We start from the raw sequence: 26210 nt of genomic DNA, 5'->3' as shown, positions 1-26210 counted from the left end.
ACATACCTCAGAGACAAAGACAGACACTACCTCAGAGTAAAAGGCTGGAAAACAACTTTCCAAGCAAAGGGTCTGAAGAAGCAAGCTGGAGTAGCCATTCTAATATCGAATAAAATCAATTTTTCAACTAAAAGTCATCAAAAAAGATAAGGAAGGACACTTCATATTCATCAAAGGAAAAATCCACCAAGATGAACTCTCAATTCTAAATATCTATGCCCCAAATACAAGGGCACCTACATACGTAAAAGAAACCTTACTAAAGCTCAAAACACACATTGCACCTCACACAATAATAGTAGGAGATTTCAAAACCCCACTCTCATCAATGGACAGATCATGGAAACAGAAATTTAACAGAGACATAGACAGACTAAGAGAAGTCATGAAGCAAATGGACTTAACAGATATTTATAGAATATTCTATCCTAAAACAAAAGGTTATACCTTCTTCTCACCACCTGATGGTACTTTCTCCAAACTTGACCATATAATAGGTCATAAAGCAGGCCTCAACAGATACAGAAAGATAGAAATAATTCAGATACACTCAAACTAATAGAAGAAAAAGTGGTGAAGCATCTCGAACACATGGGCACTGGTGAAAATTTCCTGAACAAAACACCAAAGGCTTATGCGCTAAGGTCAAGAATCGACAAATGGGATCTCATAAAACTGCAGACAAAGGACACTGTTGTTAGGACAAAACGGAAACCAACAGATTGGGAAAAGATCTTTACCAATCCTACAACCGATAGAGGGCTTATATCCAAAATATACAAAGAACTCAAGAAGTTAGACCACAGGGAGACAAATAACCCTATTAAAAAATGGGTTCAGAGCTAAACAAAGAATTCACTTCTGAGAAATGCCGAATGGCTGAGAAACACCTACAGAAATGTTCAGCATCTTTAGTCGTAAGGGAAATGCAAATCAAAACAACCCTGAGATTTCACCTCACACCAGTGAGAATGTCTAAGATCAAAAACTCAGGTGACAGCAAATGCTGGCGAGGATGTGGAGAAAGAGGAACACTCCTCCATTGTTGGTGGGATTGCAGACTGGTACAACCATTCTGGAAATCAGTCTGGAGGTTCCTCAGAAAATTGGATATTGAACTACCTGAGGACCCATCTATACCTCTCTTGGGCATATACCCAAAAGATGCCCTAACATATAAAAAAGACACATGCTCCACTATGTTCATAGCAGCCTTATTTATAATAGCCAGAAGCTGGAAAGAACCCAGATGCCCTTCAACAGAGGAACGGATACAGCAAATGTGGTACATCTACACAATGGAATATTACTCAGCTATCAAAAACAATGACTTTATGAAATTCATAGGTAAATGGATGGAACTGGAAAATATCATCCTGAGTGAGGTAACCCAATCACAGAAAAACACACATGGTATGCACTCATTGAAAAGTGACTATTAGCCCAAATGCTTGATTTACCCTAGATGAACAGAACACATGAAACTGAAGAAGGATGACCAAAATGTGAATGCTTCACTTCTTCTTTAAAAGGGGAACAAGAATACCCTTGGCAGGGAATAGGGAGGCAAAGTTTAGAACAGAGGCAGAAGGAACACCCATTCAGAGCCTGCCCCACATGTGGCCCATACATATTCAGCCACCCAATTAGACAAGATGGATGAAGCAAAGAAGTGCAGGCCAACAGGAACCGGATGTAGATCTCTCCTGAGAGACATAGCCAGAATACAGCAAATACATAGGCGAATGCTAGCAACGAACCACTGAACTGAGAACGGGACCCCCGTTGGAGGAACCAGAGAAAGGACTGGAAGAGCTTGAAGGGGCTCGAGACCCCATATTAACAACAATGCCAGCCAACCAAAGCTTCCAGGGACTAAGCCACTACCCAAAGACTATACATGGCCTGACCCTAGGCTCCAACCTCATAGGTAGCAATAAATAGCCTAGTAAGAGCACCAGTGGAAGGGGAAGCCCTTGGTCCTGCCAAGACTGAACCCCTAGTGAATGTGATTGTTGGGGGGAAGGCAGTAATGGGGGGAGGATGGGGAGGGGATTACCCATGGAGAAGGGAAGGGGGAGGGATTAGGGTGATGTTGGCCTGGAAACCAAGAAGGGGAATAACAATTGAAATGTAAAATACTCAAGTTAAAAAAGATGGAAAGAAAAAAAAACCTGAATAAATACAAAGGTAGAGGGAACCAAGAATTTGCCCATCTCCCACCCTCTATCCCCACTTGTGAGCTGGACCTCATTCTTTACTCTTTAGACTTGGATGAAAATCTGTATCAGCTCTCCAATGAGAATGAAGCCTGTCTGGCCATCAGTCCTTCGGACTGATTCCTTGTCTTCTTCGGTTCCTAACTTTTAATTCAATAATTATGAGTATTTATTACAAATTAAATCATAAAGTCCCTCTTATCATGTAAGCCATGTCATATAGTAGCTCACTATATATAGAGATATAAATATGTATGCATATATATAATGTGTATATGTACATGTGAATATGCATATACTTGTATTTATAGAAACTTATACATGTATACATACAGACATGCAAACATTCCATTTTTTCTAGAAAAGCTTAAAATGGTCTGATTTTATTTTTGATGTTGGTGGTGACAAGTCATAGGACTAATAGAAGATTACACAGAAGAAGTAGTTGAATTTGCTTTAGAAAACTACCTAAACACTGCGGTCTATTTCGTTTCTTTATCTAGTCCATTGGTTTCCTAAAGCTGTGACCCTTTAATACAGTTCCTCATGTTGTGGTGACCCCAACCATACAAGTATTTTTATTGCTGCATCACTGTAGCAGTAATTTTGCTGTTATGAATTATAATATAAATATCTGTGTTTTCTGATGGTCTTAAGGGACCCCAGTGAAAAACGTCATTTGACCTCCAAAGGAGTTGCAACCCACATGTTAACTACTGCTCTAGTCACCGCCCTGTTAACCAACCTATATAGCCAGCTAATCTCATTCACTTTATGCTATGTATTGAATATGCTACATTAGTTTTCTCTGACCTATAGTCATATCGCCTTTGTAACTCTTAACTCTTCATTCTTCCACTCTTGAATAGTGTGTGTGCGTGCGTGTGTGTGTGTGTGTGTGTGTGTGTGTGTGTGTGTGTGTATTTTTAAATTCCCTAGGCAAGCTGAGATAACACAGTGTGTTTAAGCAATGTGACTTTCGTCAGACATTGCATTCTTCCAGATATATTTTTCCAAATGGAAAGATGGCTCAACGTTTTCTATTATTATTTTAGATGAAATGTTCTGCAATATGTTGTTGATATCATACTGAAGTAAATACTGTATGCTTAAGTCTCTCAGGGACCTTCAGGAAAATGAGATGCATGTCTCAGGAGGCTATCTCAGAGCAGAGAAATTCTGAATAAAATAGCATGAATGAAGAGGCTCACATGAATTTATTACAAGAATATATTCTTTTGTATAATCCTAGATGTAAAGAAAATGAGATGTTGCTACAACAGATTGCTATCACTATGTGGCTCTGTGTGGTCACATATGGCTTGAAAACATCGTAGTTCATAATTGTTCCTTTTTTGGTCAGATATAGTAAGGGATTTTGTGTTACACAGAGGGAGTATAGCACATTTGTGTCTTTTGTATCCTTATTTATTGAATCTAAGACAAACCTCTCTCTTTATAACTAACAATTCCACTCTTCTCTTGTGCTCCACTCTCTCCCCCCAGTGGAGTAGAAGAAGCCACAGGACTCTCAGACTTTACTGCTAAGTGAAGTGCAAATTAGGACAAAGACTGACATGCACTTGAAAAGGCACCAGTGAGCCTGGCATAGACTTAGGCTGAGGAAGGAGGTAATTACTCAAATAGTCTTCTTTTAGCCGTGGGCTCTTTTCTTTAAGGTTGGGTGCCCCTTCTGCATAAAGGCCTTTCCTTCTGGGCTTAGGTATTTTCAGCAGTTTTCTTAAAGTTTATTTCCCAAAAATACCTCTGCTACTTTTTTCAGTAATAGTCATTATTAGGCTTTTTAAATAAAGAAGGTGTGTGTGTGTGTGTGTGTGTGTGTCCACACACATGGACACATGAGTGCATTGTGTGCATGCATGCTCACACACGTTTTCCTTTTCTGTGTTATGTTTAGGAGATATCTGTTTCTAGGTAAATATTTTTCTGATGACTTAAATTTTCAAGATGTTTGAGATGAAATTTCCTTCTCTGCAAATTTTTAGAGAATAAACTTAGCTAACATTCTAGTAAATATTTTATCTATACAAAGTTATTCCTTTAAGTAATGTATTAATTGGGGTCTCTCATTACAAGTGTCATGACAAACATAAGTGATGAGGATGGTAATGAAAAGGAGGAGGGAAAAGAGGAAAAAGAATTATTTATGTTTTATGAAACAGGCTCTAATTTATTATAAACAGCCTTCAACTTCCCATGTAGCAGAGGGTTGCTTTGACTTCCTGATTCTCCTGCCTCCTCCTACGAAGTGCTGGCAATACAGGCACGTCCCACCAAACCTAGCTTTAAAAACATGCTTCAAAAACAAGACATAGTTTTAGTAATGTGAGACCCGGCATTAGAAAACGTTTTTCCAACTATGCTTCTTTTTGCTGATCCTGTCCATTTTATTTGAATAGTATATAGCTTTCTCAGATTTTTGGATGAAATGAGAGAAAAAAAAAAAAAACACAGCTAGGTATTCTTTACAAACCTTCGTGTCTTTCCGTCTCTCTTAGACTCACACTGAATGTTCTTAGTTCCAGTTACAGATATCTGTAAAATAGATTACTGCCTGGTAGTGGAGTGACCACTGTTTAACCAATTTATTTTTAGGGGTTGGCATATAAAAGTAGTTATAGTTAACACATAAACAGTAGTTGATTGTTGTGGGGGCAAAGATGAAAAGTAGATGATGAGTAACTCAGTATGCATTCCCTACAGTTCTTGTCTAAAGTTCTAAGTTCTAGGTAACTTCATGTACAGATACAGGTACATACATACATACATACATGAATTCATGTGGGAGGTGTAGCATAGAGCTTATAAGCTTTCATTTTTAGGAAATTTAGCAAAACCGAAACCTCTCTATTTTGGAATTGTAGTGTTACAGTCCACGACTAGACTTTTCAGTTCTATTTCCCTAATTGTGATTATTGTTCCTCATCACTTAAATGTTCTTTATTATAGACCTTCATTTTACATAATGAACAGTTCATTATTTCAGACAAAATAAAGCAAGCAAGCAAACAATAAATGTTGTATATAGTTACAACTCCTTTTAGAAGATAGCGATGGTGGCAATGTAAGAGGCCTGAACTGAGAAACAGAAATGTGCTTCAAAGTCACCTGCTCATGTCCCCACTGTCTAAATATAATGATACAGTAAAAGGCTGGGTAACTACAGGCTTCTTGTGAGCAGATCAGGTGAGGCAGTGAATTCAATAGGTGGGAGAGAAATGTAGAAATAGACACTCCATTTTATGTCCTGCTCAGAAACAGGTGAAGGCATGTGATTTGGTGGAAAAAAAATGGTAATTGAAAAAAGAGCTGGCTACATTGTTGATGTGTATAGATGAGAAAGTTAGATTTGTTGTTTAAAATGGTTGGTGTCCATAGATAATACATAGTGTCCATTAACAGGAATCACCTGATCATTTTAGTTTTCCTGTCCTGTCAAAGAGAAATAAAACAATTTACTAATTTGACATAATACTGTATTCTGGTATAAAAATTATGTAGTTTAAGCATTAATAAGATAATATAATAGCAATACAGAAATCCAATTGCCTTCACCAAGAATCTCTAAATTATAAAGATTTAATAAGTTTCCAGTGGGCCTTTCCAGTCCTCATCTCTCTCTACCAACCATTGAACTTTATTAACTGTTATACTTACTAGCTGTGTACTTTAAACAAGCTATTGGACTTTTCTCTGCTTTAGTTTGTGCACCTTTATGACCAAGATAATTGTCATATCTAGCATAGAGTCATGTTTTAAGAATAGAATGGCAAAAATGAGGACGGGGGATTAAAGGGAATGCTAAGAGAAATGAAAGATGAAGATAGTTACCCATAAGCAAGACTAGGGGCCTTAGTAGAAATCAGTACTGATAACAAACTGATCTCAGACTAGCCTGAAGAACTAACTCTGTGAAGATTAATTTCTCTCACTCACCAAGTAGTCCATAAGGAATTGAATTCTACCCAGAGTTACCTGAACTTAGAAGCAGACCTGTCCATGTAAGACCCCACTCAGTGCCTGGGTATGAACACCCTTTGTGTCTGCATAGTCAACCAACTCCCAAAGCAAATAAGGAAATAAAATAGGATCTGTCCTGAAGGTTTCTAGACTTTCTCTTGTCATTCTGAAGCAATAAAGAATACAGTGCATCATCTACTTACTGAGCACTTACCTAGAACTAAGTGCGTAAGTACTCAAGAGGAGCTTCTACGTATATAGGAGAATATGTGTGTTTCATACAGAAACATTAGGTTATACAAAAGATGTGAGCACCTCAGGTTCTTCTCCTTAAAGGTGTCCTATATCTACAGAAGCCTTGGTCCATACCACACGTTAGGAAACCATTAGTCTGCTTCTTTATATATAGATTCGACTTTTCTAAAGATGTAAGGTAATTGAACTGTCCACTACAGAGTACTTTACCTGACCTCTTTAAGCATAGTGTTTTTGAAGTCCATGTTTGATGTACACACAATATTCTATTCCTTCCTACTGGTGCATTGTATTGTTACACAGATATATTTCTCTGTCAATTCACTGTCAAATGATAAAATTATTTCAGTTTTGCTTTCTTTAAATAATTCAATGAATAATCTTGTTTAAGAATGTGGGATTATTTTTGGTTCTAAGTAAGTAACATATGAAACTTTGATTATATGTGGTAATCTTAATTCTTCAATTCTTAAGAAATTACCAGACTTTAAAAATATGACTTACTGTTTAAAAATTCTTTTAGTACATTTTTAAGATTTGGTTTTATTTTATGTGTATGAGTGTTTTGCCTACATGTATGTTGTGTACCTTATGTGTGCCTGGCCCCAACAGCAATCTCAAGAGGGCATTGTATTCCCTGGAACTGAAGGTAGAGATTGTTGTGAGCCATGATGTGGATGCTGGGGATTTAAAATGGGTCCTCTCCAAAACCAGCAAGTGCTCTTAACCATTAAGCTATCTCTCCACCACACTCATTTTAAATTCTTAACCTTCAATGGATGACAGATAAAGTTTTCCCAGTCAGCATCATGTAATGTTAATTTCTTTGAGACTAAATTTTTTTGTACTTTGAATTTGCTAAAGTTATTGAGTATATGTTCATGTGCATATTAACCATTCTGTTCTTTAGTGGACTATCTGTTGATAATTTTGCTTAATTTTGAATCACTATTATTCTTAGATACCAGTCAGAAAGTTCTTTATTTAGGTATTGACATAGGGTTACAACCAGATAGACCCATCAAGTTAAAAGTATCCTGAAAGGAATATTTAATTATTACTTAAAGTACTAATTACCAAGAATCATAACCAAGTATACAGTGCATTTTAGAATACTAATTGATTGCCTTATAGCCATATAACTGACAGAGGCTCCCTGACACTGCCTGATATCATGAGATAGCACCACGACCACCACCACCACCCTTCATGTCACTCTGCTGGTAAAGATCAAAATCCGCTGATGCTGTCAAGGGAGTGTGTATTGTATCTGTGCCATCATCAACTGAGGGAAATAGTAAGGTTGGAATTGTCTGGATAGAAAGCTTTTTATCAGAAATAGGATTTTTTTCTCTCACTCTATACCTTATCTTTTCATTTTCTTTACAATGTTTATAGAAATATATTTTAAACTTTTAATAAAATGTAATTTGTTTGGTTTCCTTTTGCCTTTTCTATGAATCATTATTTATATTTAATTTGTCTAAGCCATAAATATCTATTTTACTTTATGTTAATATTAGGGTTTTTTTTTTACCAAAAACAAATCCAGCTAATAGATTAAACATTAAACTGTAGATTTCACATCTCCCAAACATACCTATGTGTATGTAGCTGGTTTAAGACACTACAGAGCATGGGTTACTGTGGGTTTTCATGGCAGCTCTTTACTTAGGAACAACATAAGTTTATAAGATCTTGGGAAGTCTTGCTATGCCAGGCTCAGGTTATTCGAGTTTTTGTGTATTCACTATGGCTTGGTGACTGCTTCATTTACTTTATTTTTGTGATGGTGGGTATTGAATGTAAGACCTTGTACATGCAACCATCCCTACGAGGCTCCAAATTGAATTTCAAATGTAAGTCATGATTACTCTGAGAGTGACTTCCTGACATAGGAAAAGAATTCTCTATAACCAGTGCTCTTTAAATGCTATTATTTTAAAAGTAGAATCCACAGAAATGTCAACATGTCTTCAAATAATCATCTGACTTAGGCGGAGCATTGCATTATTTTCCCTAACGTAGTTATAAAACTGCTATCTTGAATATGACCTATGGATAAAATTTTTAAAATCCAGGATTAACTTTTCCTCATTAACCCTCCACCCCATATTTAGAATTTCATTTTCTTTTAAAATTAAGGTTTGTTTTTAGTCAAAGTTTAGTACTGATTTGTTTCAGTGATTGCATGCCAAATTAAATTTGTCTTTAGTCCTGTAAAACTGCCATGTTAGTCCTTTACAAAAAGTAACATATACTAAATTGACTTAACCTGCTGTGTACTTCAAAGCACAGTACGTGGGACTCAGTGAGTTACAAAGGAAGGAAAAGCTCACTAGAGAGGAGCACACTGAATGTCAATGTGCCAGCATCCAGTAAGGCCTGCCATTCTGTGTGGAGGATGGGCCTTACACTGAGAAAGAGTGTGAGAGAAAGACAAAGTTCAGGAAACTGCCTGCTTTTATATCTTGCCCACAACAATGGACTCCCAACACCTTTCAGTTAATTTTAGTTTATTAAAGACCATACCAACTATTTAGGGGATACGTTTGGGAAGATAAAATCCAATAGTGAGTATATTATTTAAATAAATGACCTCATTTTTCTTTGGCCTAATATTTTTAATGTGCGTGTGCGTGTGGGTGATCCAAAGGCCGGGAAGAGGGCATCAAATCCATGAAACTGAAGTTTCAGGTAGTATTAAGCCTCCTGATGTGAGCCAAACTCGAGTCTGCTGTAAAAACAACAAGTAGTCTTAAGCACTAAGTCATTTCTTCTATTACTTGGCTAATTTGAAAGAATAAACCTAATATTATTGTAGTAAAATTGAAATACATTAGGTAGCTTTTTAAAGGAAGTATTAAAATGTTTCTTCTAGTTGTATGTGTAAAGCTGACAAAACACTGTGCTTTTTATTTAGGCAACCTGTGAACATAAGCATACCGGTAAAGCTGTGGTAAACAGACACCCTTGACTGTTACTATGAGGGATGCAGGTGGCAAGGGGACCATTAGTCATTAGTCTGTAAGACAGAACCAGAAAGCTGTGGCATTTCCTAGGGCCTGCTGAAACTACTTCTTGACCAGTTTAATTTTCATTCCGTAAATCACTGTTCCCCTAAGTGTTTCCTAAAATGATGACTGCTTAGAACACTTAAGAAAGGAACACCACCTTCTCTGCATCTCAAAGACCTCTTGCCTAAAAAGTGACTTCAGTGGGTTTGTGTTAAGCTGTCAGTGTGGTGATGATCCATATTCATGCATGGGAAGAAATGTGGACTTCCTTAGTTACTGTGAATCCCTGGCATTTAGGAGCGTGTTTATGTGTGAGCCAATATGTAAGGTGCTCCTCTGTGATTGGTCTTCTTTCTGCACGTTGCACTTGGTGAAGAAGAATGAGAATCTCGTCACAGTTGAAATGCTATCTAATTGTAATACAAGAGCAAAGTAAAGATGGTGGGGATTAATTTGAAATTCTCTTTGTCAGAGGACTCAGGATTTCTGCTCTGCTTTATAAATGTATCAGTCATAGCTTCTGCCCATTATGTCTTTCAAAGATAATTTCCTATTCTTTTTCAGACTTAGTTAGTTCCTTACAGTGGGAACTGATATATCAGTTTATAAACTCTTTTATAGTTAAAGCAATCTTAATTAGGAATCTGAGAATGCTTTGAAAATTGTAATATTCTCTGGAAGTTTAAGGGCTTTTCAGAGTATGGAATTAGAGTAGGGCCTTTTCAACCCTTTTATGAAAACAGTCTGGACTTGGAAAGCATACATGGTTTTAACTGGTAATACTACAAATGATTCACTGCTCATTGTTACAGATTAAAACAATCTTAATTAACTAAAAGTATTGCTGTAGTTATTTTCTATCCCAGATGTGAAAGAAAACTGATTGAATTACGCGCGGTTCATTTGAGATACTAGGCAGAACTTTGCAGAGTCAAGACGGTGAATTCATATGTACCGTTCTTCAACAAAACACAAAGTACCAGTCTTCATTGTGCCTCTTCTAAGATGCATTGGTCTGAAGTTCTTTTTCAGGGAAATTCCACTGTGAAGACCCTTTTAAGAATCCCTTGTTGGAAACCTAGTCTGTACTTTTAACTTTCGGCATTGAATTGTTTACATTCCTGTACTATATTCATGTTTCTATGGATATGGATAAAATAAGCCTAGTCTTTCTCAACATTACAGATTTTCTTAAAAATGGAAAAGGAAATTTAGATGTTGAGCATAACATTCTTTTCAGACATTGCTTCATTGGTAGGCAGCCCAGTTTAGTTCTAGTCTTATCAGTAACCTTTGCACATAATGTGATATTGTCTGAATGTCTTACTTTGTTCAGCCTTCCCCGTCTCTGATGAAGCCTAAGGCTGCTGTTTCCTTGAGTTACTGATAATTTTTTATCTGATTAACTGACACATTTAGTTGAAATCAGACACAGCCCTTAGGCTGGGCATGGATTTAATTTAAAAAGTATCAAAGGTTTACTCTGTGTGCTATTTAATCATCATGTTTATCAGGCAAAGAGAAATTACCGGAAGGACCATAGGGAGAGGGTTATCTTAAGGAGCAGTAGCTTGGGAAATTGATAATGGCTACAAGGTAATTTACTGCTAACTTTTACATTCATTAATATAACATTTCCCGCTAATAATTACAGTGTATGTAATATACTAATTAAATTGAAAGCATTATCACTAATTTTCTTTTTGCTGAACCCTAAGATAGCTGGATAAGAAGTGAGAATGTGAAATTGAAGAAAGCCTATGTAGTCACACCAATTTAAACAGTTGGATAGCTGGACAGATAAAATATTTGTAGAGATGGAAAATGAAACACTGCAAGTCTTTAGGAGAATTCATGTTAGGCTGTGACAAGGAAATGAGATTTCCAAATGAATGAAATGAGTATGTACTGTAGGTCTGTAAAATATTACACTGGTCTGACCTGTAACAGCCATACGTCCACCAGGAGCTGGTGCGTCACTCACTACCTTTGGTGAGGATAATAACCCCACTCTAATGCATGAATATGCCTGCTTGATGGAGTACACAGAGAGAGGCTCAGGACCTTTGCAGTACCCATGGCTTTCATACGGCTCTTAACAATGCAACATGATTCATTTTCTACTTGAAAACCTCATGCTACATAACAAAGCAGAGTACCCAAATTAATATTTAAGAGAAAACCAATCTCCCTCAAAGATTTCATAACAAAACAGTAACAAATAATCTAAAAATGGATGTATTTCAAGTTTCAAACAGTGTTACACTTTGATGTATGGTTATATATAATTGTACATTTTAATCTAGCAGTAAGCCTCCAGGGTTTTCCCCTACTTTCATTAATGATATGCATAGGGTATAATAAAATCTAAAATAATATAATCATTTTTTTCTTTGTGAAAAATAAAACCCATAATTGAGAAGTCTTATCTTCATGGATATAATAAGTGTTAGCCTACTTGCTAAATGCCTTTTACCACAAATCACAAAGGCATTTCTCTTATTTATTGTAAGTCTCACATCATGCTCAAATTCTTAGGACTGAGTTTAATATTTTCCATGGGAAGAAATATTCAATATTAGAATAATATATAGGGAGAGAACCATAAACCCCTTATTTTGAGTGCACTGAAATCTGGACAAATTATACATAATGGCTAGTCATTATCAAAAATATATATGTAGCAAGAATTCTGTTTCTACCAGGGGACCTGGATCAGTCAAAACAATTTATTACATTTATAAATTTTATAAAGTTTTTATAATTTAAATTACCTGACTATTTTAAAGCATTTAATTGAAAATTAGTAGACTTTAATCTATATACATTTTTGGGTTGTTCTATTTAGTTTGTAAACATTCCCAGAAATATTTGCTTAATTTACTACTTTTCATTATTAGAGATATATTCATATATTTTAATCCTGCTATTTGAGACTAGAAGCCATGACTTATATTGCTTTTTAACGTTCTTTCTATTTTAATTTTCTTTGTGTCTTCCTATTTACACTTGTGGGTGAGTGCATGTGTATCCATATCTATATGCATGCATGTGGAGGTCTGAGGACACCTGGGATGATACTCATCAGAGACCTCCCAATTTTGATTGGAACACGATGTCTTACCAACCAGGAACATCGCGGTCCATGTAGGCTCCTTGGTTTTTGACTTAGTCTCTGGAAGCTCTGAAGGGTCGGGTTAGTTTGCACTGTTGGTCTTCCTATGCGGTTGCAATCTCCTACAGTTCCCTCAGTCCTTCCTTTAACTCTTCCATTTTACTCCCTAACCAATCCAATGGTTAAATTAAATTATCTGCATTTACCTCAGATAATTGCTGGTAGAACTTCTTAGAGGATCGACTGCTATGCCAGGCTCCTTTCTGGACAATACAGCTTCAGTAATAGTGTCAAGATTTGGTGTGCACACATTGGATGGATCCCAAGTTAGGCCGGTCATTGGGTGGCCTTCCTTTTAGTCTCTGTTCCATGTTTGTCCCTGCATTTCCTTTAACAGTTCTGTGTTAAAATCGTAGAGATGAGTGGGTGGCCCCTACCTCATCTGGTGGCCATGTCTATTTACTTCAGGTCTCTTCTGGTTCCATCTGCCCACTGTTGGACATTTCAGCTAAGGTCATCCCCATTGCTTCCTGGTGGCCTCTCACAACCCAGGTCCCTGGGACTTTCTAGAGGTTCCCCCTGCTTCTAGTTTGAGAGGAATGATGTTTGGTCAGTACTCACCATTAATTCTTCTCCTGGATGCAAAATTAAGTTATTGAAAGATAACCTGATAACTTTATAAAGTTGTAAATAGATCTGTGTTTTAGCTCAAGGAACTCGTCATTTGGAGGTTGTAACAGGTCAGATCTTAAATAATTGCAAGAAATGTAGTCTTCTTGGACAATATTGGTATTGGTGTTGGGCTATTCCAGTTGTTTCATTTGTCTTCTTTTGTTTTTTAACACGAATTCATCAAATAAAAGGAAAATAAATATGTAACTGATCTTCATTCATTATTTACTCCACTTTGCTCCATCACATTTGCTTCTATAGCATCACTGCTAGAGCTTTGGACCTTAGTAATTCTAAATTCGTAACATCACTGCAAACAGTAATATGTAGATTAAGTCTAACTGGATTCTTTCCCTTGGAAATCTCCCTCTTTTTAAGAGGGTAAAGGGTGGAATTAACTTGGCTTTGAAATCAGCTTTCTGCCAAACTTACTGAGGGCAAATATTTAGAGGAATGTGCTGCTGTGATGATGCTAATTTATTTGTTGACCAGACAATACATTCACGAGATTCAGAATTCACAGAATTTCTTACCTACTCAACTCTCCTCCATTAGGTCCAACCAGTGTTGTCAGTATCTTGTATATGATTTTAGATGTGATTCAATTAATCAAATCTATAAAAGAAATAGATACACTGTATAAAATGTTCTTTTTCTTAATTCCATTTAATAACATAATGTTACTCCATTATAATTCTATGATATAGTTTTACAGTTAATATAACATAACTATACTGACATTATAGTTATAATAGTTATAAGGTCAGTCTACCATAGAAGTTTTTACTTGGAATTTGATGTCTAAAGGAAATAATTTGCCATAATAGAAGATACTATCATAATCTGAAGTCAGCTCTTCTTGAGAAGTATTCCATTGTACATTTCATATTCATTTTAAATTTCTCCCAAGAAGATATGCTAGGTTTTGATAGTATTTATGACTTTATTTTTACCAGTGTTTTTTAAAAATCTTTTGCACTTATAACATGAAGGTTTATTATTTTACACCTCATCACATGCCTTCCCTACTAAATTCTCCTTGTTCCATTTTTACCACTAACCCATCATGTCACCTAGAGTCTCACTCCTCTCCCTTGAAAGATTCCCTCCCATGGTCCTTGCCACTTTCCTGACTTCTAAAGATAGTTCAGATTAAACCTGCATCTCTAAGATTCGGTGTTGCCATCCACATATGAGAGAGAACATGTAGTCTTTGGATTATCTCATTTACAATGATTATTTTCAGTTCCATCAATTTTCCTACAAATTCCATTTTTAACAATTCATTAACATTCCATGGGTACCACATTTTTATTATCCATTCATACATAATACATCCTGATTATGGTTCCTCTTACTTTACTCCTCCCAGTTTCTCCCCATCTATATTTTTAAGATGTTTCTCAACCACTGAGAGTTCTTTTGAGAACTCTGTTTGGTTCCGTGTCATATTGTCTAAGTTACTTAGATACTGCAGTGGTGAGACACTGTTACCAAAACAACTTATAAAAGAAAGCGTGTAAATTTGGGGCTTATAGTTTCAAAGTGAAACCCCAGGACACTCTTGGTTGGGAGCATAGCAGCAGCAAACAGACATGTGCTGAGAGCTTACATCTGATCCACAGTCATGAGACAGAGAGAGAACTAACTGGAAATGACTTAGGTTTTTGAAGTCGCAAGCTGAACCCTGGTGACACAACTTCTCCAAGAAGATGACATTACCAATGGGGACCCAATGGAGGGCGAGGGTTGGTTGGTTGGTTTTTGTTTTGTTAGCCTTTTCTGTTTTCTAGACACTAACCCTCTGGATAATAACTATATTGTAACCTTCTTTTCCCATTCTCTCAAGTGAGGATGTTCTTGGCTCTTCACAAACTTGCTTAATTTTAAGAGGCCCTATTTATCAGCTCTTGATCAAATGACTACACTACCTTGGGTCCCATTTTAAAACTTCCTGTGCCTGTAAGATCAGCCATATTCCCTAATTTTTTCCTCCATCAGATTCAGGGTGTCTGGTGTTGTGTTGAAACTCTTGATCCATTTGAAGTTGAGTTTCCTACAAGGTGAGCAATAAGGATTCAGTTTCTTGATTTTCTTTTTCCCCTTTTTAAAATTGAAAGTAGATTTCTTTTTCATTCAGATTATAATTCCTGTTTCCCCTCCCTCTAATTCTCCCATATCCTTCCCACTTCCCTTCCCACATCCTTTCTTTCTCTCTTATTAGATTACAGACATTAATAATAATAACAACAACAACAGTAAATAAAATAAGATGAAATGAAAACCAAACCAGAATCAGACAAAACAAACAAATGATGCAAAGGAAAAGTACAAGAAATTCATTTAAGCCACGCACACACACAAAACATAAAAAAGAAATTGTAAATCATATTTAAGTAAAATATCTATTAAGTTAAAAACAGTACCCAGACAAATCACTGTGAGACAAAACTCCAAAAATACTCCTGAGTTCATTTTCTGTTGCCCATCTACTTCTGGCCTTGATGCCCGCCTTCGAGTGTGATTTGTAGAACCAAGAGGGCTATTGGAGAGACCTAAAATTTCCTTGTGAGTAGTTATCATCTGGAGATATCTTCTGTTAGGGATGGGGTCTTGTTCCTACTTACTCTCTCAGCAATGGAACCCCATCCGTCTAAAACCTGTGCCAGCCCTGTGCATAATTCTACATAAGGCTATCCAGATTTTTCAGCACCATTTCTTGAAGATGCTGTCTTTTCTTCACTGTGTATTTCAGGTCTCTTTGTCAAAGAAACCAAAAAAATTGCTGACTGTAGGAGCACGGGCTAATACCTGTGTTCCATTGATCAACGAGTGTTTCTATACCAAGACCATGCTGCTTTCTTACTACCACTCTCTACTATAACTGCATGTCAGGAATGGTAATAGCTCCAGCAGTGTTTACTGTTTAGGGTTTTACTGCCTATCCTGTCTTTTGCATTTCCATATTAATTTTAAGGTCGTGTGTGTGCTTCTAAAAGGGAGAGAGAGAGAGAGAAGAGAGAAGAGAGAGAGAGAGAGAGAGAGAGAGAGAGAGAGAGAGAGAGAAGAGAGAAGTTGCATTAGACTTTTTCATGGGAATTATATAGAAAGGGAGTGGATCCAGATAGGAGGGAAGTTGGAGAGGACCTAGGAGTAGTAGAGAGTGGGGAAAATATAACCTGGATAGATTATGTGAGAAAAAAATCCATTTTTAATAAACGGAAAAATATGAAGATGATAAACCCGAAGTTTACATTTTTTTTTGTTCTTTTTTTTTTTTTTTTTTTTTTTTTCGGAGCTGGGGACCGAACCCAGGGGCTTGCGCTTCCTAGGCAAGCGCTCTAACCACTGAGCTAAATCCCCAACCCCCGAAGTTTACATTTTTTGACTGTTCAGTAACTCACCTTGAACTTGCCGTCACAGTGTTTGGAAGTACTGTGTTTCTCAGTAACAGCATCCAATCATTCCAGCATTGCTTCAGGGAAGCTTCATCATCTTCAGAGAAATGTTCAGAATGCCTCAGTCTTACTTCAGTCAGAATAACTCATCAAGGAAATTAAAATGTAGGTGAGACTGCAACAAAAGGAACCCCTTATACACTGTTGGTAGGGTTGTAAATTACTGCTGCCACTATGGAAGTTACATAGGCGGTTCCTCAAAGCATTTACAGTAAGCTACCTTAACCTGTCAACAAAAATGCCTTGCCTTCAAGAGGGAAAACACCTACAGCTCTACCCTTCTTTTCAGTCAGGTAATGTTAAGAGAATTTGGGTTGAGTTGATGTACCACTATTACAAAGACAATGGGGAAGCAAAGTAAAATAATGCATTGTTGGGTATCAGATAGAAGTAACTGACTAGTCATTTTGATCTTCTGCAATTTCTTATCATTTAATTTTCAACCGTCACAACATTTTCCATTATTTAATTGCAAAATCTCACAAAAGGAAAAGATAATACTGCAAATTAGTGACCTAGTCTTCTGTCTTGAGATCAGTGTTTAATGGAACAAGCCAGATAGTAATCGCTTTCCATTTTAGAATGTTGCTATTGATCATTCAAAAATTAATTAATTAATTAATTAATTAATTTAATAAATACTTTAGTGAACTTTATTTGGAAATTCTGTGTCACATCCAGAAGTATTTCATTTAAATGGTATGTTTCTATGGTTATTTTTATTTTCTAGACTAAAGAAAGAATTATGAGTTTAAAGAAAAAGCATATGGTACTTACCCAGCCATATATAGTATCTAGGTTAGTTATCCAGGTTGCAGAACATCATTGACATTCATAAGGGTTTTTTGCTCAATAATGCTGTGCTGCCAGAAGCCCAAATATTGCCACTTAGAGGCTAATGCAAGAGTATGTCTTAAAGGAATGATTCATATTAAAAATGTTAGAATGACTTTCAGATGAAAAACACTTTAAATTCAACAGATCATTTTTTTCTCAACAGGCAAGAACTCATTAACAGAATAATACTGGTAACAGGCATTTTTCAAAAAAAATAATATATCTGATAAATGCAAGATACATATCTTCTCATTGGTAGAATAAGTAGGCCTCATATTCATTTATAAAAAAAAAGGGGTAGCTTGTTTCTAATCTGGGGGTTTCATGGGCCAAATATTGAACACTGAGACAAGTGAATAATATTAATCAACAAAATCTAAACCTGGTTCTATATTTCTACCTTTAAATCTCCCTAGAATCTCAGCATAAGACTATCTTTTGTCCGATCACCTGCCGTCATAATTGTAATCCTTGACTACAGCTTTGTGTATGAATAAGGACACACAGCATTAGTTACATATCACAGAGGAATCCGTTTCTAGTCATTAATGGAAACCTTCCTGGTGCACTATTTTTAAGAATACTTAACAATTCTTGAGGACTAGGTCATACACTTGAATGAATACATCTATGTTTACACTTCTCTCATGCTTAAAATAGCATTGAAGAGTCTATAATTTGCTTAATATGGAAGGAACACTTAGCAGCAGCTCCAATGAAGTCTAACAACTAGACATGGTCAGATTTGATAACAGATAAGTTATTTATACTTTTACAGTCTGAATTATATGTATATAATTAAGAAAGAAAAACAGTAGACAACTCTGAATGCCTAGATTTGGAGTATAATTTTTCATCATTAAATGTTAAAGTTACTGAGTTAGATACCTGTAATCCCAACAGTGAGGAAATGGAGGGTCAGGAGGAATTCAAGGACAGCCTGAGATGCATGACCCCGTGCTCAAGAAACCAGAATTAGATAAATAAATAGTCCATGGTGTTCCTCTCCATCAAGATTGTCCTTGTGTATAGTCCACTGAGCTCTACATAGACATGCCACAGTCTAGTAGAGTCACCTATAGTTATCACCACAAAATTTTAATTTCCCAAGGATACACTGTGATGTTTTTTAAATGTTTCTTTAAAAAAAAAATAGTATAGGACACACTAGACTTTTTAAATTGGTAATTGGTAAACAATGAATAATTTTGCCTCCCAAGTTGCCAGGACATAAATGTGTGTGTGTGTGTGTGTGTGTGTGTGTGTGTGTGTGTGTGTGTGTGTGTGTGTGAATTTACCCATTAAGAAAACAATAATATGATGTTTCAAGAAATATAGAATATTAAATAGAAACAGCAAAAACAAAATGCTGCTATTGGGAAATAATTATTATCCTCTTATGATCTATTTCTGTTTCTTTTTCTATGTCTATCAAATTTTTTAAAACATGTGTTTTTATTTGATGTACATTTCTTTCAGCTAATTTTCTATCATAGTTTCACATCTTTATATCCTTGCAAAATGTGTTTTCCATGACTACTTTTATTTTTTCTTCATAATATTCTATGATTTGTTCAACTATTCCTATTATTTGGGATTTTATAATTTTCTAGGTTTTCTTCAAATTATATGTACAATATAAATTTGATGGATATCCTCACCTATAACTTGTTTATAGTTACTTTCACAGACTGTTATTTCTTGGTATTAAAGAAAATACAATGTTTGTGAGACCAGGATGGTATACACTGTGAAATGGCCCTTCAGGATGCATGTATAGCACCTAACTTAGCATGGTGTCCGCAGCTATGTACTTCCCGTATCCTCATCAGCTATGAATGGTTATTACATTTCAAAATATAAAATAATTCTTATAAATTTGTCTACTTTTAAGCTGTATTTTCTTTACTTTTTAAAAGTCTTGACATCACTTGTATGTAGTCTTGTAAAATTGCATATTATTATAGTTTTGTCATTTTTTTCTACTAGTTGGTTAACCTATGCCTCACTTACTTAAAACAAAGATGTCTATTGCTGTCATATATGTTGCAGAATATTATTTTCTTAGTTGTGTTGTAGGTGGTTGGGGAAATACAGAAACATTGTAAATTTTCATGGTCAGCTTTATTAAACTTTAAACATTTACTGACTTATGCTTTATGTTGACTTTGCTAGAACAAAAGCCACAGTGAGACCTTTTCTCAAAGAACTGAAGACAAACATGTAAGAGGCAGGTCTTTAAAGGTCGTGGTTATTTTCTGGCCGCATTAAAAAGAAAGTGGTCCAGGGTGGAAGTGGTCACAAGTGGAAGAGCAGATGGAAAGTCAGATGTGGTCTCAGGTGCTCCAGCAGGGGTCGGGGGGTCGTGGCGAAGCAGGGATGCAGTGCAGACTGCTGTGGTCACAGGGAAGGCACCTCTATCAGGAATTAATAGTCCTGCCCAGGTGAAAACCCTAGGGAGTGCAGTGCAAACTCACTAGGCAAGATGTGCTCACTGCTGTAACAGCGGAGTGTGTGCTGTAGGAACAAACAAGTGCTCCTTGATTGGTTTGGAGGTCTGTTCCATAAGACAAAGTCCATTTCTGGTCTTTTTGACCCAATTAAATTATTAAAAAATAAATAAATTTTTTGTTAATTGCAAAATATTTTAATAATTTTTAATGATTAGCAATGTTCAGAATGCAGTTTTGTAGTGACTTGGTTTTCCCTGATGTTCCTCTCCCCTGCCCTTTCCTACATCCTCTCCTCTTCTAGTCTCCCATAGTCTTTCTTTTGATTTCTTATATTCTATTACCCCCTTCTCCTCCCCAATTCCTTACAGCCTTTTTCCCTCTTCATTCTTTCCTTTCTAGCCCTGTATCCATAAACACTCATATACACATAAGTGAAAATTTAAATCTAGGAATCACATATGAGAATAATAATGCTATATTTTATTTGTGTTTCTGAGTGTTGTTCTCAAAGACTATTCTTGTGTGCTTTCTATTGTGATGACAAAATGCTAACAAAACTTAGGGAAGAAAGTCTTTCATCTCATATTCTAGAGTTCATAGAGGGAAGCTCAGGCAGGAACCTCAAACAGAACTGAGAGTCCATGGAGTATTGCTGCTCCCTGGCTAGTGCTTAACTAGGTGTTTAAAAGAGCCCAGACACACTGGCCTAGAGATCTTACAGCCCAGAAGGTGGTGTACCTCCCATATTAGTTAGCACTCAAGAAAGTGCACCAGTGACATACGCATAGGCCAATCTGATCATGGCAGCTCCTCAGCTGAGATTCCCTTTCCCAAGTTGACTCTCCTCTGTGTCACTGACAGTAAATTTCAGCAGGAACACTAATTTTAATTTACATTTCCTTGATCACTAAGGATAGTTAACGTTTTTAAAATATGTCTTGACCATGTTTATTGGTATTTCTTCATTTGAGATTGGTTTCACTTGTTAACCCACTTATTGTTCTAAGATTTGTCTGTTTTGGAACTTGATTTTTGCAATTCCAAATATATTATAGATATCAGTTCCTTGTCTAGAAAATAGCTGGCAAGTTTGTGTCACATTCTGAATGCTTCTATTTTCTGCTTGTAGTTTTCGTTTCTATATAGAGCCTTTTAATTTCACGTAATCTCATTTGCCAGTCATTGGGGGGTTTTCTTCTGCTATTAACATTGTTTATGGAAAGGTCTCACCTATGTCTATACCTTGTCCTTGTTTCCATAATTAACATAGCAGTAGATACAAATACATATAAATATGGATATGTAAGATATATGTTACATATATGTAACAGTGCTTCATAATTTATTAGGCTAGAACTTCAGAGATATGTAACAGGATGACAACTAAAATGTTGATCTTAGAGGCCTTACATCCAAAATATACAAAGAACTCAAGAAGTTAGACCACAGGGAGACAAATAACCCTATTAAAAAATGGGGTTCAGAGCTAAACAAAGAATTCACAGCTGAGGAATGCCGAATGGCTGAGAAACACCTAAAGAAATGTTCAACATCTTTAGTCATAAGGGAAATGCAAATCAAAACAACCCTGAGATTTCACCTCTCACCAGTGAGAATGGCTAATATCAAAAACTCAGGTGACAGCAGATGCTGGTGAGGAACACTCCTCCATTGTTGGTGGGATTGCAGACTGGTACAACCATTCTGGAAATCAGTCTGGAGGTTCCTCAGAAAATTGGACATTGAACTGCCTGAGGATCCAGCTATACCTCTCTTGGGCATATACCCAAAAGATGCCCCAACATTTAAAAAAAGACACATGCTCCACTATGTTCATAGCAGCCTTATTTATAATAGCCAGAAGCTGGAAAGAACCCAGATGCCCTTCAACAGAGGAATGGATACAGAAAATGTGGTACATCTACACAATGGAATATTACTCAGCTATCAAAAACAATGACTTTATGAAATTCATAGGCAAATGGTTGAACTGGAAAAATATCATCCTGAGTGAGGTAACCCAATCACAGGAAAACATACATGGTATGCACTCATTGATAAGTGGCTATTAGCCCAAATGCTTGAATTACCCTAGATGCACAGAACAAATGAAACTCAAGACAGATGATCAAAATGTGAATGCTTCACTCCTTCTTTAAAAGGGGAACAAGAATACCCTTGGCAGGGAATAGAGAGGCAAAGATTAAAACAGACACAGAAGGAACACCCATTCAGAGCCTGCCCCACATGTGGCCCATACATATACAGCCATCCAATTAGACAAGATGGATGAAGCAAAGAAGTGCAGGCCGACTGGAGCCGGATGTAGATCTCTCCTGAGAGACATAGCCAGAATACAGCAAATACAGAGGCAAATGCCAGCAGCAAACCACTGAACTGAGAACGGGAACTCTGTTGAAGGAATCAGAGAAAGGACTGGAAGAGCTTGAAGGGGCTCGAGACCCCATATGTACAACAATGCCAAGCAACCAGAGCTTCCAGGGACTAAGCCACTACCTAAAGACTATACATGGACTGACCCTGGACTCTGACCTCAAAGGTAGCAATGAATATCCTAGTAAGAGCACCAGTGGAAGGGGAAGCCCTGGGTCCTGCTAAGACTGAAACCCCAGTGAAAGTGATTGTTGGGGGGAGGGCGGCAATGGGGGGAGGAGGGGGAGGGGAACACCAATAACGAAGGGGAGGGGGAGGGATCAGGGGGATGTTTGCCCAGAAACCGGGAAAGGGAATAACACTCGAAATGTATATAAGAAATACTCAAGTTAATAAAAAAAAAAAAAAATGTTGATCTTTTGGTACCTTCACTACTACGTGACAGGCCCAGAAAACTTCTTCAGTACAGCCATAGAAGAAAATTTCCCTAACCTAAAGAGGTGCCTATGAGTGGACATGAAGCTTACAGAGCACCAGTTAGATTAGACCATAAACGAAAATCCTCCTGCCACATAATAATCAAAAACTAAATGTACAGAGCAAAGAGAATTTTAAAGGCATCGTTAGAAGAAGTTCAAGTAACACGTAAAGCCAGATCAGAATTACACCCAATTTCTCATCTGAGACTCAAAAACCTAGAAGAGCCTGTGTTTCTTGTAGACCCTAAGAAAATACAAAACTTTCAGTCACCATAGAAGGAGAAACCAAGATATTCCACGACAAAATCAAAATCAAACAGTACCTTTCTATTAACCCTGCCTTACAGAGGATACTAGAAGGAAAACTCCCAACTGAATAAGGTTAACTGCACTCACGAAAACACCAGAAATAAATAATTCCACATCATTAAATCCAACAGAAGGGAAACATGCATACACACACACACACACACACACACACACACACACACACACACACACACGCACACACACACTCAACCATTTGTGGAAACACTATTACTTCAATTGTCAAGTTGCAATGGTTAGTAAAACAAATGTGTTAGCAATGAAGACTTCTATCTTAACTGATTTCTTCTTTCATTCTTATGCTGATGGATTTTGTCTTATACATATCAGAGAATTTTTGCTCAGAATAATAGTAATTACCCCGAGTCACTCCCTTCATATCTGTATTATAAATGGCCTTTTCCTCGTTCATATTGTTGCTGTGTATTATTCCTCCCTTGGTTAACTGTATTGTACTTTAACAGCATCTCATTCTAGACCTATTCTTTTACATCCCTATGTTGTCGTTATATTGATTCCCATTTGCCTTTAGAGCCACTCTAGCTTCAGGCTATCTGCAAACATGATCACATGTGAATTTATATTCTCCTTCAGTTCCTCATGAGTGTGTTGGACAAAGACCTTTACCTCTGGGGACCATGCTGATGTTCTCATTTCAGACTGTATTGAGGAGAATCCACTCCTACTTGCTGTGTGCAAATTCTGCGTATGTGATACTAGGCAGTGCCTTAACCTTTTCTGATTATTAGATGACTCTGTGCTGCTCATCATTTTTCAAAACTATAGCACCATACAGCACTATTTTTTTAGGTCTTTTACTGTATATAATATCATATTAAATTATTAATAATTATTATAATAGTTCTATAGTACTATTGTGCAAATTTTATAAATTATTCAGTCTGGGGAAATATTGTCCTTGGAAGAATTTTCTTAAGACTCTCTGTTGAATTTCAGTGTCATTAAATATATGAATGTAAAAACATTTTGGAACTGCTTCTAAGTCATTTCTTTCTCAATGAAAGCAGGTCTGTTGTTAAAATTTAGTAAAGGAGTAATTACTTTTGTTGCCACTGGGTGGATGATTAACATGTCTGTACAGATAATTTTTCTAAATATGTATTTGCAGGACTAACTTCTGTCCAAAGGTAGCTTCTTAGATAATATGCAGTTCGTGTGTAATTTTTGGAGTATGATACAAACCAGATGCCTAGTTTTTAACTTATGTGTTTCTCTTTCATTTTCAGGAAAAAGAAGAAATAGAAGGGGTATCAGTAGGTGCTATACTTTCTGACTATCAGCGTGTACGAGTAGAAAATGTGTAAGAGAACACAATCTGTCTAAACAACTAATCTAAAAATTGGGGTTGAGGACTAAGCCTAGTGTCAGAGTGTGCGCTCGGAACATGCAAGGCTAGAAATGTAATCCCATCTCCTCCAAAAATAAAAAGCACTGCTAATGAATAAAAAATAAATAATTGTACCTCAAACATGAGTAAATATGTTATGCATGCTCTACAGAGCTAAACATATCCTTACCAACTAACAAAAGCCACATGTCTTCTACTTTTTTCCTTTGAGAAATTCAGATGTGTATACAACTAAATATTGCCATAACCCCACTCTTTCCCCTACCTCCTCTAAGAACCTGCAAGTCTTCCCCTCGATGCCCTGCTTGCCTCCTGCCCCTCCTCTGCTGCTCTTCAGTGACAGCGTCTGAAAAGTGTTGTCTATGTGCACATGATACAAGCTCATCCACTGGAACATGCGCAGCTTCTCAGCGACCATACCCCAGGGACAAACCAAGTATTCTCACAAATTTTGGTTAAATTCAATATATAAATAAATAATACATTGAGCTTTTGGCCTGAGGTATAGGTAGTACTTCTCTATCAGCAAGCCAGTTCTTCTAAAACCTAGCCAAACGGTCTCAAAACAGTTAAGAACTTTCCTTTCCTGTTGCCCTAAACTCTTAAGAGTATGAAGATTCTGATAAACTTGTAAAGCATGAGATTATCACATCTGTTTGTGTAACTATGCCTTCCTCTATTTTCCAACCTATGGAAGCATTATAAATGAGAATAGTTATTAATTGGCATTGATATGCTGTTTGGCATTGATTTAGACATTTTTTTATTTTTTCATTTTTCACCATTTGTGTTTGTGGATGTGTATGTGTATGTGAGAATGTAGATATGTGCATCCCATGATGCACTTGTGGAGTTCAGTGGACAACTTATAGGAGTTATTTCTCTCCTTTCACCATGGGATTTCCAGAACTGAACTCAGACAGCAAGTCAAGTGCCTTTATTCTGTGAGCTATCTCTGTCACCACAAGGCATTTTAACGAAGGAAGGAAGGAAGGAAGGAAGGAAGGAAGGAAGGAAGGAAGGAAGGAAGGAAGGAAAGAAGAAAAGAGGGAAAGAGGGAAGGAAGGAGGGAGGGACAGACCATTATAAATGTTTAAAATCCTTGAAAGAAACATTATATTTAAAATCATGTTGCTGGGGACCCTAATATGCTAATGAGATAAAAACATATCATTTGATTTTTTTTTTCCTTTTTACTTTGCAGATGTAAACGACTCAATCTCCAGCCTTTAGCTTACCTTTGGCAGAGAAACCAGGAAGATTTGCTCCGAGAGATGATAGCATCTAATATCGAGGCTATTATCATCAAAGTAGCAGCTTTGGGTATGTACCCAATTTTCAGAACAGTTGTCTACTACCCCATAGATATGGATGGAAGAAGGGTCAGTGATTATTATATAAGCATGTGACGTCACAAATGAAGTGAATACTGTGTGTGTGTCTGTGTGTGTGTGTGAGAGACAGAGAGAGAGAGAGAGAGAGAGAGAGAGAGAGAGAGAGAATCTCATATGAAGTATATGCTTAGTGATTAAAACTGATAATATGGTTTTCTAAGTTCCTGTCTAATTTGGAGTTAAAGTTAATGTAAACAGAAAATACAGGAATTGTTGGGGTGATTCTTGTCTTTTGTGTCT

General features: G+C 36.7%; 1 protein-coding gene across 1 annotated transcript in view; it reads left to right on the top strand.

Moving 5' to 3' along the window:
- Dph6 (diphthamine biosynthesis 6) overlaps nt 1-26210 on the top strand; it is a 126495-nt gene that overhangs the window by 63642 nt on the left and 36643 nt on the right. Inside the window, exons 4-5 of the mRNA XM_032903900.1 lie at nt 24455-24528; nt 25781-25899. Of these exons, the coding sequence (XP_032759791.1) occupies nt 24455-24528; nt 25781-25899 (193 nt within the window). The remainder of the gene's footprint in view (nt 1-24454; nt 24529-25780; nt 25900-26210) is intronic.

This window comes from Rattus rattus, chromosome 5, assembly GCF_011064425.1.
Source record: "Rattus rattus isolate New Zealand chromosome 5, Rrattus_CSIRO_v1, whole genome shotgun sequence".
NCBI classification, from domain to species: Eukaryota; Metazoa; Chordata; class Mammalia; order Rodentia; family Muridae; genus Rattus; species Rattus rattus.
The sequence above is the reverse complement of the archived record's forward strand: the minus strand, read 5'-3'. Positions and strand labels throughout refer to the sequence as shown.